The following is a 14,566-nucleotide window of genomic DNA, read 5'->3' as shown; positions in this document are numbered from 1 at the left end:
TTTGAGATGGGGTGGGGGCTATTGAGAGTGAATCGGGCGTGTGGTGGGTTTGTTAAATTTGTGCAGGCATGATTACTGTATTTATTTGCGTGTAACACGTATAAGATTTTATCTCAATATCACACTACTTTTATTCACAATACCAAGGATGAGTGTTGGAGAATGGAGAACACAGAAACTTTCCTGAAAAATATAAATAAACACAGCAAAGCAAAATGATGGAAATAACTCTTTGAAGTATCTGTTGATGAATCAGACTAAGAAGGATATGAAAAAAATACGTTGTAATTTTTGTTAGTAACCCTTATCACCATTTCAAGCCTTGACCCATTTTCATAACTGCTCAAAATAAGATCATTGTATTTGTTACTTTTTCACCAGGTTTTGACCCAATCAAATGGACTATGCCATAGGCTTGAAAAAGCTATACAAACATTTGGTTAGATTCTCAGAAATAAGATTAGAAAATGAGCACATGATCTAGAACCCTTGCCCCGCCAACTTGACTTTTGTTTCGCTTAAAGGAGCTCTCCGAGGTATACGTCTTTCATTTTGCAGCATGCTTCCTGATGTTCTGCTGTCCCCTTCTGGTTGTAAAGATTCCATAACAGCTATTGTCAGATACGCCCTTTCTAAATGATTTGCAGTAAAAAAAGAAGATCCAGCACTTCTTCTCCAAAAAAAGAAGGGAAAAAATGCTAACAAGGACATGGGAAAATAACAGAAGGACTTGCAGGTGGCTGATAAAGGGAAGATGTTTTGGGGAAAGTGACCTTGTGAGAGGAGAGATGGGAAAAGGCATTGTTCAGTTTGTCTTTCACAACTCAGCAGGATGGACAAGAAAGTGGTTTTGATTACCGGCTGCTCCTCCGGTATTGGCCTTAGCCTGGCGGTCCGTTTGGCTTCAGACCCGGAACGAACATTTAAAGGTGAAGGCAGGTTTTTTTATGCAGTTATTGGTTGGCAAGACTTCCTGGAGTTTTGTGATTAGGAATTTCTGGCTCTCTTGTCCCTCTGGGTGGGATTGATTACAGCAGTTAGTTGATTTATTTTCTATGAAATTGATTGGTTGTTGGTCTATACGTATAATGTAATTGAATATCAACCAGTACTGAGGAACCCTCTTGCCAGGTCAGTTGCTGTAAATTACCCATAAGCTAAATGAAGACACGTTCCGGATAAAAACATCTGGTGTCTGTTCCTTCAAGTGATGCTTCTTTCTTGTGCTTTCAAGTGTATGCCACCATGAGGAACCTGGCCAAGAAGGAGCGTCTTCTGGAGAGTGTGAAAGGCCTGCACAAGGACACGTTGGACATTCTTCAGATGGACGTCACGGACTGCCAGTCCATCCTTGATGCCAGGGACAAGGTTGTGGAGAAGCGCGTGGACATTCTAGGTGGGCATTTTCTTTTGGGTACGATTGAGGCGCTCAAATTCAAAACAGTCAAAGGAATTTTCAATTGGATGTAAAGTCCATGACATACTATGACATGACTTGTGATGGAACCCAGAAAGGCACACGCCAAGTTCTACATTTTTCACAGACTTGAAATACAGTTCTAACCTTCTATGTGTTCCATTGTTGTGCACGTACACTGAAATAAGCAAGCAAATAAAAAGATAAAAACCTTATTCCACTTGTAGATTATTTTTCTCATTTTTGTTTGTCTTTTTATGTTTTAACGTGTGTTTTCTACTAATCACGTTCAATAAAATGTTATATATCTTGATTCTCAAAAATTACTTTGAGAAGAGAGAGGAAAATTATAAAAAAGGAAAAGTAATTAATTTCAAAGAAACTCTTACAAGGAACTATGATTGTTTTACTTTCCTGACAAAAGTTAGTGATTTTTTAAAAGTACAATAGCATATTTTTCAGTAATTGTTCCTCCTAATACTTTGCATTTGACTCACAAGTGTCCTCAGTATTTTTCTGACCTAGTACTTTTTTCAGTCTGCAATGCTGGTGTAGGATTGACGGGTCCATTGGAGGTTCAGTCACTGGACTCTATGAAGCAAATTCTGGACGTCAACCTTCTGGGCACCATCCAGACCATCAAGGCCTTTCTCCCCGGAATGAAAGCAGAACGTGGCGGTCGCATTCTGGTTACTGGCAGCATCGGAGGCCTTCACGGTGAGAACGTCCGGATCTGATCAGCTCGAATTTTATCAACGAAAACTGTAGTTTTTCTCAAACACTAATTGATGTTGCTAAATTTTTCAACTAAAATGGTGACAACCTAAATTAAGTTATGTATTTTCGCTTGACAAACTTTTTCTGCGAAATTCAGTTACTAAATTTTTGATTAACTTGTATATAAATAACAATTACCCGGAGATTCTATTCTTATTTTCAGAGTGTACGTGTAATTTTCAACCCTAAAATAAACCAGTAACTTATTTGAATTTGGTCTGCTCTCAGTCCACAACTGCATTGTTTGGCCCCCTTCATATCAAATTTGGAAGTCCCTGAATAAAAAAAATTATTAAAGGGACAGCATGTAATATTTGACCACTAATATCACTGTATTGTGTAGTGCAACCAATAACAAGTGCTAAAAAAACACAAAGAAGACTACGGACTAAAGAGGCCCAGAGTGATCAAGAAGAGCAATTTTCCCTTTCATTTTTTCACCCAGCCTTTTTAAATGAAAATAGAATTAAAAAAAACAAAAAAGGGAAAAAGAGAAAATAGTCGATTGAGAAAAAGAAAAAAAGAGAGAAATAATTAGAGAAGGGGGAGAGAAAAAAAGAGAGTGTGGGACAAGGAAAGAGAGAAAGTGGAAAAGAGAGATAGAGAGAGAGAGAAAAGAGAGGGAGAGAGAGAGAAAAAGAGAGAGAGAACATGAGAAACAAAAGAGATAAAAAGAGAAATAATGAGAGAGGGGAGAAGAGAGAGAAAGAAAGTAATTAAAAGATAAATTGAAAGTGAGAAAGAGAGAGGAGAGAAAGAGAGGTGTGTAGAAAGAGAGAAAGGGAAAGAAAGAGAGGATAATGAAAAGAGGAGAGAGCAAAAGAAGGAAAAAAGACACAGGGAAACAGAGAGAGTGGAAGAGAGAGGGATAGAGAGTGACAGAAAAAGGGAGAAAGAGAAAGTGAGCAAGAGAGAGAACGAAAGAAAGAAATACAAGTACAGCGTTTGTGAGAGGCACTTGGCTTTGGCAACACCAAGTGGACATATTTAAACCTGCAGCTCATTTTTCTCTTGCGCTTCCCTCAGGGTTGTCTCGCGGGCCGGATTGAATCCCTTAGCGGGCTTGATCTGGCCCGCGGGTCGCCTGTTTGACACCCCTGCACTAAATGATACACACGGTCGTTTTAAGCAAATTACACACTTTTCACCGTTAATAATTAAATAATGATCTCCATTCACAAATAAGTCAAGTTGGAATATTCGGAAACCAGTTGTTCTGTATCACTTGCTTTATCATTACTTGTCCACAGGCCTTCCCTTTAATGAGGTTTACTGCGCCAGCAAGTTTGCCATTGAAGGAGCATGCGAGAGTTTGGCCGTTCTCCTGCAACATTTCAACATCTAGTCAGTTTTCCAAAGGGTTTGAGTTATTTTCCTCAGGAACTGAGCAATGAATGTCTATCTCTGATTTAGTGTTAGTTTGATTGAGTGCGGCCCTGTCAACACCAACTTCCTGGTCAACCTGAAGAAAGCGGAGCTCGGCGATGAATCCCTGCAACGTGTGGATGCGCACACTCTGGGCTTGTATGAGCGCTACCTGCAACATTGCAGTTACGTCTTCCAGAACGCAGCGCAGGACACAGAAGATATCGTTAAGGTAAATTACTTTTTGGGGACCTTCAACGAACTACGAGCAGGGCTGGAGTGGGCCCCTTTTTAAGCCCGGTAGTATTCTACCTACAGAAATGGTAGGCTTTTAATCTGGCCTGAATTTTTGATTTGCATTCACATGCCTGCAGATGAGTGTAGCATGAGCTTCTTAGCTGAAGAACTATCTATCTACCCTGGTCATATCCCTCAAGGAACAAAGAAAATAGACAAAGGGAAAAGGTAGCAAAAAAACACGCATAAAAAGTTTTGGACCATGGCCAACCCAAATGCCCAAACACCCAAACAATTTAAGCACCTCGGCACCCAAGTTGGTCATGCTTTCGTATCTCCAGATGGAATGGGACACAAGAAAGCGGCCATGTCACCCGGGTCAGGGTGAAACAACACACTCTTCTGTTCAACAGGAGGGCCCGACAGCTTTCACTGCACAGGGACGCCTGTACCTTGACGTGAACCTAGAACCTCTGAGATGAGGGGCTGTGCCACCTTTTGTTAAACCTGTCAATGTTTATTCAGACCTCAACTTTTCGGGGAGTCGTCTCGATGCAATTATAGTAACTCAAAACTTCAACTCGCAAAAAAGGTGACTCATGAATCTCAAAGATATCATTGACAGTGACTTTGGTGTTTTGTCCCCGCAGGTATTTTTGGATGCTGTGCAATCGCCCAGCCCAGCCTTCAGGTACTTCACCAGCGGGGCGGTTCCCCATCTGACCGAGCTGAAGGTTACGCAGCCTGACGGCCTCTGCTACATCAGCGCCCTCGGCAAACTCGTCTTCTCGCCTGATAAGCAGTGACCTCAGCGCACTGTCCCGTTTCTCCATTTTCATTTGGGAGGAAGTGAAGTAGACTCACCTCTTTTGCACAACTAGTAAACAAGATCACCAAAGGCAATAACAGACATAGACCATTAATTGATTATCAGAAATAGAAGAAAGCATGACATAAGTAATTCGATATTTTTTGTATCTATTCCTTCATTTACTCACTCAGTCAATCATAGAAAATGTGTTTTTGAAGAGTTGTACATTTGAAAGTAGGTTTTGTTTATTAATAAAGTCACTATGTGATGTGTTACTTAATTTTACTCTTTTGCCCCAGTCTAGGATATATTTGGGTATTTGAGTGCGGATGAACCCAGCCAAGCAAAATCCACTTTTATCATGCGAGATACAAATAACTTCCCATTATGGATTTTCCTAAAACTACACAGTTTGTAATTATGCCCCTCTTTTTGTAGCAAAAAAAAAGAAACTCAATTCTTGCAAGTAAAAATATAGAAAGCAAGCTTTGAGCCTATAAACCACATGTGTCAAACTCATGACCCGCCACGTCGTTTTACATGCTCTGCAATAGCTTAAAATGGCTGAGTGTCTAAAAAATAAGTGTTTTAAATGTGTGATTTGACCAAAAACTACAGTTCCTACAATGCCTGTTGACTACGATATCCGTGAAGTGACACCTGAGGACCACTACATGGCAGTATTTCCATGTTAATGATCCTAAAAGTCTTCAAGAATATTTTGTTATTTTGTCAACAGTGATACCTCTACAAACAACATTAATTCCTTCCGGACATGCTCATCTAAGAATCGCTCGTATCAGCCTCTCAAAAGCATCCAAGGAAATCCTGAATAACTATTAAAGGCAGATTCCTGATCACTAAAAACACATTCAAATAGTAATCAATCAGAAAAATGCAGTCATAATATAAATAAAATTAGATTAAAATAAATTTAAATCCCTGGATTTCTTGTAGCTCGGTTAGCTTGTGTGTAGAGATATCATTGTATTTAATTAAAAACATATTATATATAAATAAAGTACTTTACAAGAAGGGGTAGTTCCATTTGTTTTAAATAACAATTGCATCTAGTGCCATTTATTAGTTGCATCATGAATTTGACACCCTTGCTATTAAACAGTACTTCTCATTCTGTTCATGAACCCTCTCGAAAGAAGAAATCCTCCCGCGATTATTCAAGAAGTCTGTTTCTTTCATCTTGTTCATTATTTTTCTCATGGGGTCACTTGAGGGTCTGCTCCATTTCGTAGCAACACTTCATACTCAATGCTTATACTCCGTGCCATATGCACTGTGTGGAGGTTGAATGTAAACAATACACTGCCAATGACAGTACCACTGCCCCCTAGCGTAATGGAGGTGCAATTGCACATTATTCTTATGAAAGTTACAGAAAAGTTCAGTGAGGTCAAACACACTTGCCCCCCCAACACACATTTTTAAAATTATTTTAGCCCTTACTTCATTTTTCTTCCTCTATAATTTTTTCCTCTCTTTTTCTTATCTTTGTATTCTGTTGTTTTTTTTCATTGTCTTTTTCTTTTAGCTTTATTTGGGAAAGAAGAATTCCCCCACATGATAAAACTCACCTACTTTGCTACAATGTTCAGGTTGCGCTGAATTTGGCCCAATAAGTTGACTAGAGCAGTGTATTTTAACCAGTGTGCCGAGGCACACTAGAGTGTGCCGTGAGACTTTTTCAAGTGTGCCGCAGATATTTGCCAAATTTTGTCTTTTGTCTGCAAAATTCATCCATTAGTAGGTTGCAGCGGACTAGATTTTTTTTCTTTTTATGTACTGATTATCTGCTCATGAGGTAGTACAGGGAAATATATTTATTTACCTATTTTGTTTCAAGAAGATGTTTAAAATTGCACTGCAAAACAAAAATATTAATACAATAAATGAAATAAATAAACATTTCACATAACTTTTCTGATTTTATTTATATTCGTAATTTTACAGGATAACAAAAATTGGAAAAAGTTCAAACTTAGTTAAAAAGATGTGCCACTGGCAGACAGTTTTTTCTTGTTTTAAGTACTGTATTTCAGTAGCCTAGATGGTAAGGCGCCCGCTTTGAGACTGGGAGGTCGGTGGTTCGCGCCCCGGCCGAGTCATTCCTAAGACTTAAAAAGTGGTCGGCGGCGCCCTCTGTTGGCTGCGGCTGCATTGGCTCGCTACAACGGGTCAGGTGCAATCGACATTTCGTTCTGTGTACATTGTTACACAGAATGACAATACAAGGAAATTATTATTATTATTATGTTTGGCTAGTTTTAGAGAAAAACTTTACACTGTCAATTTACTTAACATGATAATCTAAGGTAAAAAAAATAGAAAATGTTAAACTGGTTCCAGTAAATCATTTTGAAACATGGTCAAATGTGCTTTGAGATTTTTTTTATTGAAAGTGAGACCATAAAAGGTTGGGAACCACTGGAAAACAGAATGAATGCAAAAGTAAGGTGAAATATTTTTCTCATCAGCCCAAACTCAACCTTGACATGAGCCCTCAGGGAAAATCTCCTGTTCTTCCCTATTAGTCACTCTGGAATTGGACATCAAAACGGGTTGCCATGTTCAAAGCCACTTATTTTAAATATCTTAAAAAAATCATCAAGATTTATGCCTTAATACTAAAAGTCAGCTTTTTGGAATTGAATTGATGTACAGTACAGTAGTACAGTACTGCATAACCTTTCTGTCCCCAACACAACCTCCCCACACCCCACCCCGAAAAAAAATATTGGCAGGCTAATTGCATACATTTATCTTTGGAGGTAAATTCTATTTCTCCATTTCTTTATATCAATGAGTCATATTGTAATGACGTGACACCGGTTGCGTTAGTATTCGTCACTCTTCTGCTCCATTTGCAATCAAGGGAAAATTCTTCTTGTCGCAATTGGTCAACTCAGGATAACGTCACGGTATTGGGGGCGGTGCCATTCTCAAGTTGTAAAATGATCCCCGGTCAGCATTTGTAAAGTTGGCCCAATGCCTTCGACGACAACACGATATACAGTAGTTTGATTTTTTTTTTAATCTATAAAAATGGTAATGTCCTGTAGGTCAACTAGGCGGCTCTTTGGTACTCTTTTTGATGTCGTTCAATTCCATTCGACCAAGTTTTTGAGGATACATTGCAAACGAGGAAATGCCAGGTATGTAAATGCGAAAAGCGGTGATGTTTGATGCTCTGGTCTTAGTATGGACCAGACTATGCCTATGGGGGCTAAATAAACCCAGGGTATTGGTTCAAAGTGAGTTTTTTTTTTTTACGATGTATATTGTCGTAAAGAGCGACAAGATGGTCCGAGAAAGGGCAGGAAAAATGTTTCGATGTAGCTTGATGTGTCATTCGCGAACGTAACGGCTTTATGAACCGGTTCTTTGATGTAGACGATGGGAGAGTCATTCATCAATAGGGAGCCGGCCCCCTTCAAGACACATTTTCATCTATCGCTCGCTTTTTCCCCATTAAAGATGCATGTATTGGTCAATATACTGGTGCAATATGGAATGGTAAATTTTCTGCATTTATAAAGCGCTTTTCAAGTCACTGAAGACCTCTCTAAGCGCTTTACAATGTGCTTCACACTTACCCATTCGCAAATACACTCACACAACGACAGCCTATGTAACACATACTTTCACAAGAGTACTTCTGTTATTTCAATAAGCTTTGTTCTAGAGTAGTACAGATAACTAAAATGAAAGTTAAGAGTCAAACGTGGGCAATCTCAAGTTCTTATTGTTTAATACTTACACATTCTGTAAATTTCACATGTATCCCCATCATATTGATGTGTGTGTACAATTTGCTCTCTTAGCGAATGTGCTTATGGTCAAGAAAAAGACATATCAGTTCTCTGAATCCATGACGAATGTTTCAACGTTTGGCTACAGCTCCAACACAAGTGCTTCTACTAAATCGTCAATTTAAGGCCGCCTACCAGCATGCCTTCCACCATCAATATGAGGACAAAAATGAATGAGTCAAAGCTGTAGGATGAATTTTTTCATGTGTTTTGTAAATTTGCCACAGTAGCGGATCACTTTACTACACAACTAACACCTAGCATTGTCTTCTTCTGTTGTTGGAAAAAATAAATTAACACCGCGCTGTGCTTCCTGTTTGCCCCTCTGTAATATTTAGCTTCTCAAAGGGTGTGTATATATTTGGGCCTCTCTTCTGCCTGGCAGGCAGGATGCAGCCGCAGGCCAGGTAGGGGCTAGGGAGGGGAGCTATAAGTGTTCCTGGGAGTCACACAACCAGGCAAAAACATAAAAAATGCTGGATGAGAAAGTCAGCTCTACCTGCGGAAGCGGCACTAAGAGGAAATTGGTAAAGGGGTGATATATCGATCTCAGTATGATAGAATTTATCTGATCCAAGTACTTTGTACCTTTTCATTGCACCATATTTTGAAAATAAAATCAGTGCAAAAAAAGTGTAACCACTCTGGATAGAATTTGAAAATTATAATGTATGAATAATCTTACGACAAACTAACAACATTAGAATGTTGAAATGGGAAGACGGTATCAATTTTAAGATCCAAGTACTCGCTCAGTGTCGATATTTGGATCCGTCCGCCGTCCTTTAATACCCACCTCTCAATTGCTTTATTCTGTCTGGCACTTTATCCTAGGCAGTTCCTGACTTGGAAAAGGGCCCCCATTGCCCATTTCAGCCCCTTAAACCTCAACACCACACATCGCACTTTTATCAACGTGACGGCGCCCATCAATCGCCGCCGAACCGAGTACGCAGAGAGCCGGATCTTGAGGTGAGTGTGTTACCCCCCGTTTACTTCAAGCCAACCAACATCGCACTATTTGCCGTATTTCCCAGGCCATGTATTTGTAACCCAGTTTTTTATTTTTTTATTTTAATTGCTGTGTGGCTGTCATCAGGAGAGTAGATTTGGCATGGACAGAGGGGATGTGTCCCCACCAATATTGAGCAATCATTGTTTTGTCCCCACCAGTATTATGTGATCACAACATGTCTCCACCTATGTCAAGACCAAATCTACATCCTTAACTGTCATTACGAATTCTCTTGAACAGATATGTGTGAAACGCATGAAATTAAATACAAATGTTGTTTTAACCAAATTAGTCAATTTACTACTAGTGCCATTGATGAATTCTTCTCTTCATAATTCTAAATAGTGACATGTATAATTTTTATTCTTATTATTTGTAATGCAAATAATAAAATGTCCACTTTTTACATTTTTTAAATAATGTGATCGGATGTGATTACTCCATTGAGCGAATGTCTTTGCCTGCAGGTACACACCGGAGCAAATGTTTGCCGTGGTGTCCAACGTGGAGCAGTATCAACATTTTGTGCCCTGGTGCAAAAGCTCTCGCGTGACCAGTGGCCAGAACGGCTACATCTGTGCCGAGCTGGAGATCGGATTCCCGCCCGTAGTGGAGCGCTACAACTCCGAGGTCACTTTAGTTCCCAACCACCAAGTCAGGGTGAGTTGCAAAAAGTTTTTTTCACCATAAAAGGGGCTTGTTTATTTTGGCTCATCCGTCAAATGAGAAACTAGGTACCCCAGAAGAAATTGAATCACGTAAGATAGCACAAAATACCTGCCAGTAATTTACATCTTTTACTTTTTGTAGAATTTGTGTATAATTAAGCATTTTCTTGTGGTAAAAATACGTTAGTCACTGAAAATACACGATTGAGATTGAATAATAAGCAAAAATAAATGTACTATTATATAAACGTTGAAGTACTTTTAGTTTAAGAAATTTGAAGTGTTTTGGTCACTTTAATTCTCCATAGATTGTAGTCTTATCTGTGCTTCTCAGCACTTGGTTTTGGTTGCACTACACAATACAGCAACATCTAGTGGTCAAATAATACACACTGTCCTTTTAAAGTTGCTAATGAGCATACAAGCATAAAAGGATACTTGGGTGGTGAAAAAAATCCATAATTGAAGCCATGGGTGCCGACAATGATGTTGCTGGAGAGAGAAATGAAATTAAATTTATATAACGCTTTTCAAGTCAAGACTTCCCAAAGCGCTTTACAGTGTGCTTCACATTTCCCAATAGCGGCCATGCAGCCATGTAAGGCGCTAACCTGCTTATTGAGGGTATTAGGGGTTCAGTGTCTTACCCAAGGACACTTCGACATGTAACGTGGAGGAGCCGGGATTCGATCTGTGATCTCTCTTGATCCCAAGTCGAGCGCTCTACCTCCTGAGCCACTGCCGCCCCCGAGAATAAATGTGGGGTGGGTTGTTTGAGATGACCTCAAAAAGTAGATTTTGTTTTTTTCTATAAAGTTTCTGTTAACAAGGCCTAACATAGAATAAAGAGCCTTTATATATTTTTTTTTCCACCGCGCCACTTTGCCTTTAGCTTACTTTTAGCTTTGCTTTTTGGAATGTGCAACACACTAGGAAGCAAGAAAGGAGGCAGGTGGGGTGCAGACTGACTTTATGTTCGTCATCACAGTTTATTGTTTGTATAGCACAAAAATGGTAAAGCTAAGAAAAGGCCCATTTCAAATGCAGTCCAAACACCAACCCAAACCCCAAAACAGACGGTTAAAAAAAAAGTATTTTCAAGCCTGTCTTAGGTTAGGTTCACGCTGCAAGAAAATTAGATTTTTTTGGCATGGGCGCAACTTGTACCCAATCTGTTATGTTCCCTCTGAACTGCACAAATCCGCTTTTTTCACACCAGACCCAGGACACTTTCATATGGGGCCCTTAATAAGGTACAGTGCATATTCGATATTTTGTAATGTGACTTTTGTGTGAACGGTCAAGGCGCATTCATGCAACCTGCATATCATCGAGAGGCGGGACGAAGTATAAAACTCAACAAACATATAACATTAGGCTCACCTAGATAGCTAACCTCCCCCGAAAAACAAAACGTTGTGAAAGGCTGGGCTGAAAATGAGAAGTAAAATGGTACGTTTTGGTCAATTTTGGTCTCCTTAGGTTGCATTCCGCCTTGTGCTTTGTAGCACTTATTTTAGGTTGCACTGCATGATACAGTGACATCTAGTGTTTAAAGATTACACAATGTCACTTTAAATCACCAATATGTTCAAGACCTTCTATAAAATTTTAAGTGTCATCCATTAAACAGGTATTTTCTGTCCCACAGGCCTTGTGCAGCGATGGATCTGTCTTTAGCCATCTTGAGACAATCTGGAGGTTTGAACCAGGACCCAAACACATGTCAAACTCCTGCAAAGTGCATTTCTATGTAAGTCAATTTCCATCTCAACATTTTTCATTGTGGGCCCTTGTTGCGAGTTGACTCTTTTTCAGGGTTCATATGGGTGCTTGAAATACTTGCAAATGTTTGAAACCGTTCCCACTTTTCTAATATAAAAAATAATATAAAATAAAGAAAAACAACACACATCTGCCTAATAATTATGCCGACAGGTCTGCTCTGGTGGATTTAGTTTGCCATTTTATTTATTTTTGCCGCTTAACGACAGCTAATATTATTTTGTATGGCGTTATCTGACGCGTCCTACCACCTACAACGGTGACGTAACCAAGCTGCGTGAGCATCATTGACGCAGAATGACGGAATTTGTTTCAGTTAATTCAAGCCGAATGACAGAGAAAAAACGTGGGTTGCAGATAGTAACACCTTAAAAAACACAAAGTAGATGCAAGGAGAAAGATAGGAACTTTAATTTTGTGGTCAAAGTCAACAAAAAAACAGTTTTTTTGATCAGTGCTCCACATAGATGGTCCATATTGCGAGGAAACGAATAAAATACCTTTTAATGCCAGCAAGTTAAATGGACAGAAATAGTGGCTCAGATGACTTCTTCACAAACACGGTAGCTTGGTTCACACAAATGTTAAGCTTTAGAAGAATTGACTTTCCTTTCTCTACAATTCTACGCCATCGAGTGCTGTCAGTAAAAAACAAACAAATAAAAATCATTTGACACAACATAGACCAAACAGAAACTGCAGTAAACACTAATGAAAGGGGGCACAGCAACTTGGTTTCATTTACATTTTCTATGTCCTATTCATTGAATTTTAGCTGTTGGTTTAAAAATTGGGTTAGGTTTTATCATATTTATGGTTCTTTTTCCTACATGCAGCTCTCAATGACCTAGAACAACAGGCTATGGATAGATTCACACTGGATTTCTTTTTAAATAGTACTGAAAAAATTGTAAACTGGGCTTTGAATGTCCATTAAATGTGCTTGATTTTGGCCATGAAAAAGGTTTACAAACCGAACTCTCTCTTGTAAACCGATGCCTTGAAGTGGGAATTCCCATTTAGCAGCAGGCTGAAAATAATTTTACATGAGGATTCTTGAAGTGGTTGTGTTTCAGTAATATTGGCAGAAAAAGAAGAAACACTGTGAGCTAACTCCACTGGTCCTGCATCTGTTCTTGCAGGTGTCCTTTGAGTTCAAGTCTTTGCTTCATTCTCGGCTTGCCGGCCTGTTTTTCGACGAGGTAGTCAAGCAGATGGTCGGAGCCTTTGAATTGCGAGCTGCCGCACTGTTTGGTCACCGGCAGGCGTCAACTCTGAGGAGGTCTACATGACAAATACCTCCAACACACACTCCCGCTTCCACCAGTGCACACACAATACTGTGATATAACAGAATGATTACTGGTATTTATTAGTCACAATGTAATTTATTTGACCTCTATTTTGCACAAATGTTTTGTTTTTTACTTTTCCGTTTTTCTTTTTCAAATAAAGTATTTTTTACGCAGTGTTAATTGTCCTTCTTTTAAGGTGGACTGCGTCGTTTGAGGTGTCTTTAAAAAGTTGTTGGTAGAATATATTCTCTATTAAGTATTTGTTAACATTGCCCAACTGAGTTCAAAGCAACCTTATGCTTTTCCCCTCCCACTGTGCTGCCTTCTTTCATCTTACTTTTAGCAGAGCTGTTAGGGGCGCAACACATTAAGTTCAAGGATTGTGTGCTGGAGAGTGACATCATGCACGTTGTACTTTTATTTGTATTTGTCACTGTAGCATAAGAATGGTGAAAAAAAGAAAAGGCCTGTTTTAAGTACAGTCCAATTGCCAACCCGAACCCCAAGAAAGAGGAAAAAGAATAGTTTGCTGGAGCGCATCTAAGCAATGCACATGCACCAGGAATGAGCTGGCTAAGGCTGCAATGGTGACACAAGCTTAGAGATGGCAGCAAATAATATGTTCACGATTCTGTACAGCTCTTTTAGCGTTCATGAACAAAGCTTTTATAGTAGTAGTAGTAGTAATATTTTATATTGAATGTGGTTACATTGTTTTAGTAATCCAAAATTTATTTCAAGAAAATACTCAGAGAAAGTACAACTTCAACAACCGTTTTATTTATCCTACCGAAATCCTCAATGTCACTCCCTATGTACAAAACTAAAATAAACGTGCTAGTTTACTTCATTACACTTCAATATAGAAATTAAATAAATCGGGAAAAATACTGAATTTAATATTGGTAAATTTATACCGAACTATTTGAACTACCTCCTTAAGTATATACTTTCCCACTGATTGTACGCAGTTCAAGTAAATACCGTGGTTCCTCTAAACACGCTAATTTCAGTTTACGAGTATTTTCTTACATATCTACCTCGCTATACGAAGGAGTTCGCAACAGTACAAAAGTCTAACACTAGAGTCCACTTGGGACCGCTTACCACTCGTGATTCCTTACCGCCAGCATCAGCATGTCCAGTTTTTGCATGCAAACCACTGCAGGCAAAAAAAAAAAATCGAGCTGTAAATTTTCTTGTGTACATTCATTTAAAGATACGGTAACTTTAATTTTAAGTGTACAGTGCTTACACATCTTCAACAGTCTCCCGATCTCATACCTGTCAACCTCTGCCAATTGCTCACTTTATGAATGAATCAAAATCATCCTAATTAATCTATAACATAAGTAATAACATAACAGAT

General features: G+C 39.0%; 2 protein-coding genes across 2 annotated transcripts; both read left to right on the top strand.

The window, feature by feature from the left end:
• The first annotated feature begins 805 nt into the window (after window positions 1-805).
• On the top strand, window positions 806-4,882 carry hsd17b1 (hydroxysteroid (17-beta) dehydrogenase 1). Its single transcript, XM_088353712.1, has 6 exons — window positions 806-929; window positions 1,235-1,396; window positions 1,955-2,134; window positions 3,445-3,538; window positions 3,608-3,791; window positions 4,447-4,882. Exons 1-6 carry the CDS (start codon window positions 833-835, stop codon window positions 4,600-4,602), a joined length of 873 nt encoding a protein of 290 aa, XP_088209838.1. The 5' UTR covers window positions 806-832; the 3' UTR covers window positions 4,603-4,882.
• Window positions 4,883-7,536: 2,654 nt separating this feature from the next.
• Window positions 7,537-13,373, top strand: LOC148373746 (coenzyme Q-binding protein COQ10 homolog, mitochondrial-like). Its single transcript, XM_088328965.1, has 5 exons — window positions 7,537-7,777; window positions 9,269-9,406; window positions 9,917-10,109; window positions 11,769-11,870; window positions 13,045-13,373. Exons 1-5 carry the CDS (start codon window positions 7,668-7,670, stop codon window positions 13,192-13,194), a joined length of 693 nt encoding a protein of 230 aa, XP_088185091.1. The 5' UTR covers window positions 7,537-7,667; the 3' UTR covers window positions 13,195-13,373.
• Window positions 13,374-14,566: the final 1,193 nt, after the last annotated feature.

Source organism: Urocampus carinirostris, chromosome 1 (genome assembly GCF_059441175.1).
Source record: "Urocampus carinirostris isolate Australia breed hairy pipefish chromosome 1, RoL_Ucar_1.0, whole genome shotgun sequence".
In the NCBI taxonomy this organism is placed as follows: Eukaryota; Metazoa; Chordata; class Actinopteri; order Syngnathiformes; family Syngnathidae; genus Urocampus; species Urocampus carinirostris.
The sequence above is the reverse complement of the archived record's forward strand: the minus strand, read 5'-3'. Positions and strand labels throughout refer to the sequence as shown.

Excerpts from the sequence above, each read along its gene's own strand:
- hsd17b1 (XM_088353712.1), top strand. The coding sequence starts at position 833 with ATGGACAAGAAAGTGGTTTTGATTACCGGCTGCTCCTCCGGTATTGGC. Across the intron at positions 930-1,234 it reads CCCGGAACGAACATTTAAAG|TGTATGCCACCATGAGGAAC; the intron begins GTGAAGGCAGGT and ends TGTGCTTTCAAG. Across the intron at positions 2,135-3,444 it reads CAGCATCGGAGGCCTTCACG|GCCTTCCCTTTAATGAGGTT; the intron begins GTGAGAACGTCC and ends ACTTGTCCACAG.
- LOC148373746 (XM_088328965.1), top strand. The coding sequence starts at position 7,668 with ATGGTAATGTCCTGTAGGTCAACTAGGCGGCTCTTTGGTACTCTTTTT. Across the intron at positions 10,110-11,768 it reads TTCCCAACCACCAAGTCAGG|GCCTTGTGCAGCGATGGATC; the intron begins GTGAGTTGCAAA and ends TCTGTCCCACAG. Across the intron at positions 11,871-13,044 it reads CCTGCAAAGTGCATTTCTAT|GTGTCCTTTGAGTTCAAGTC; the intron begins GTAAGTCAATTT and ends CTGTTCTTGCAG.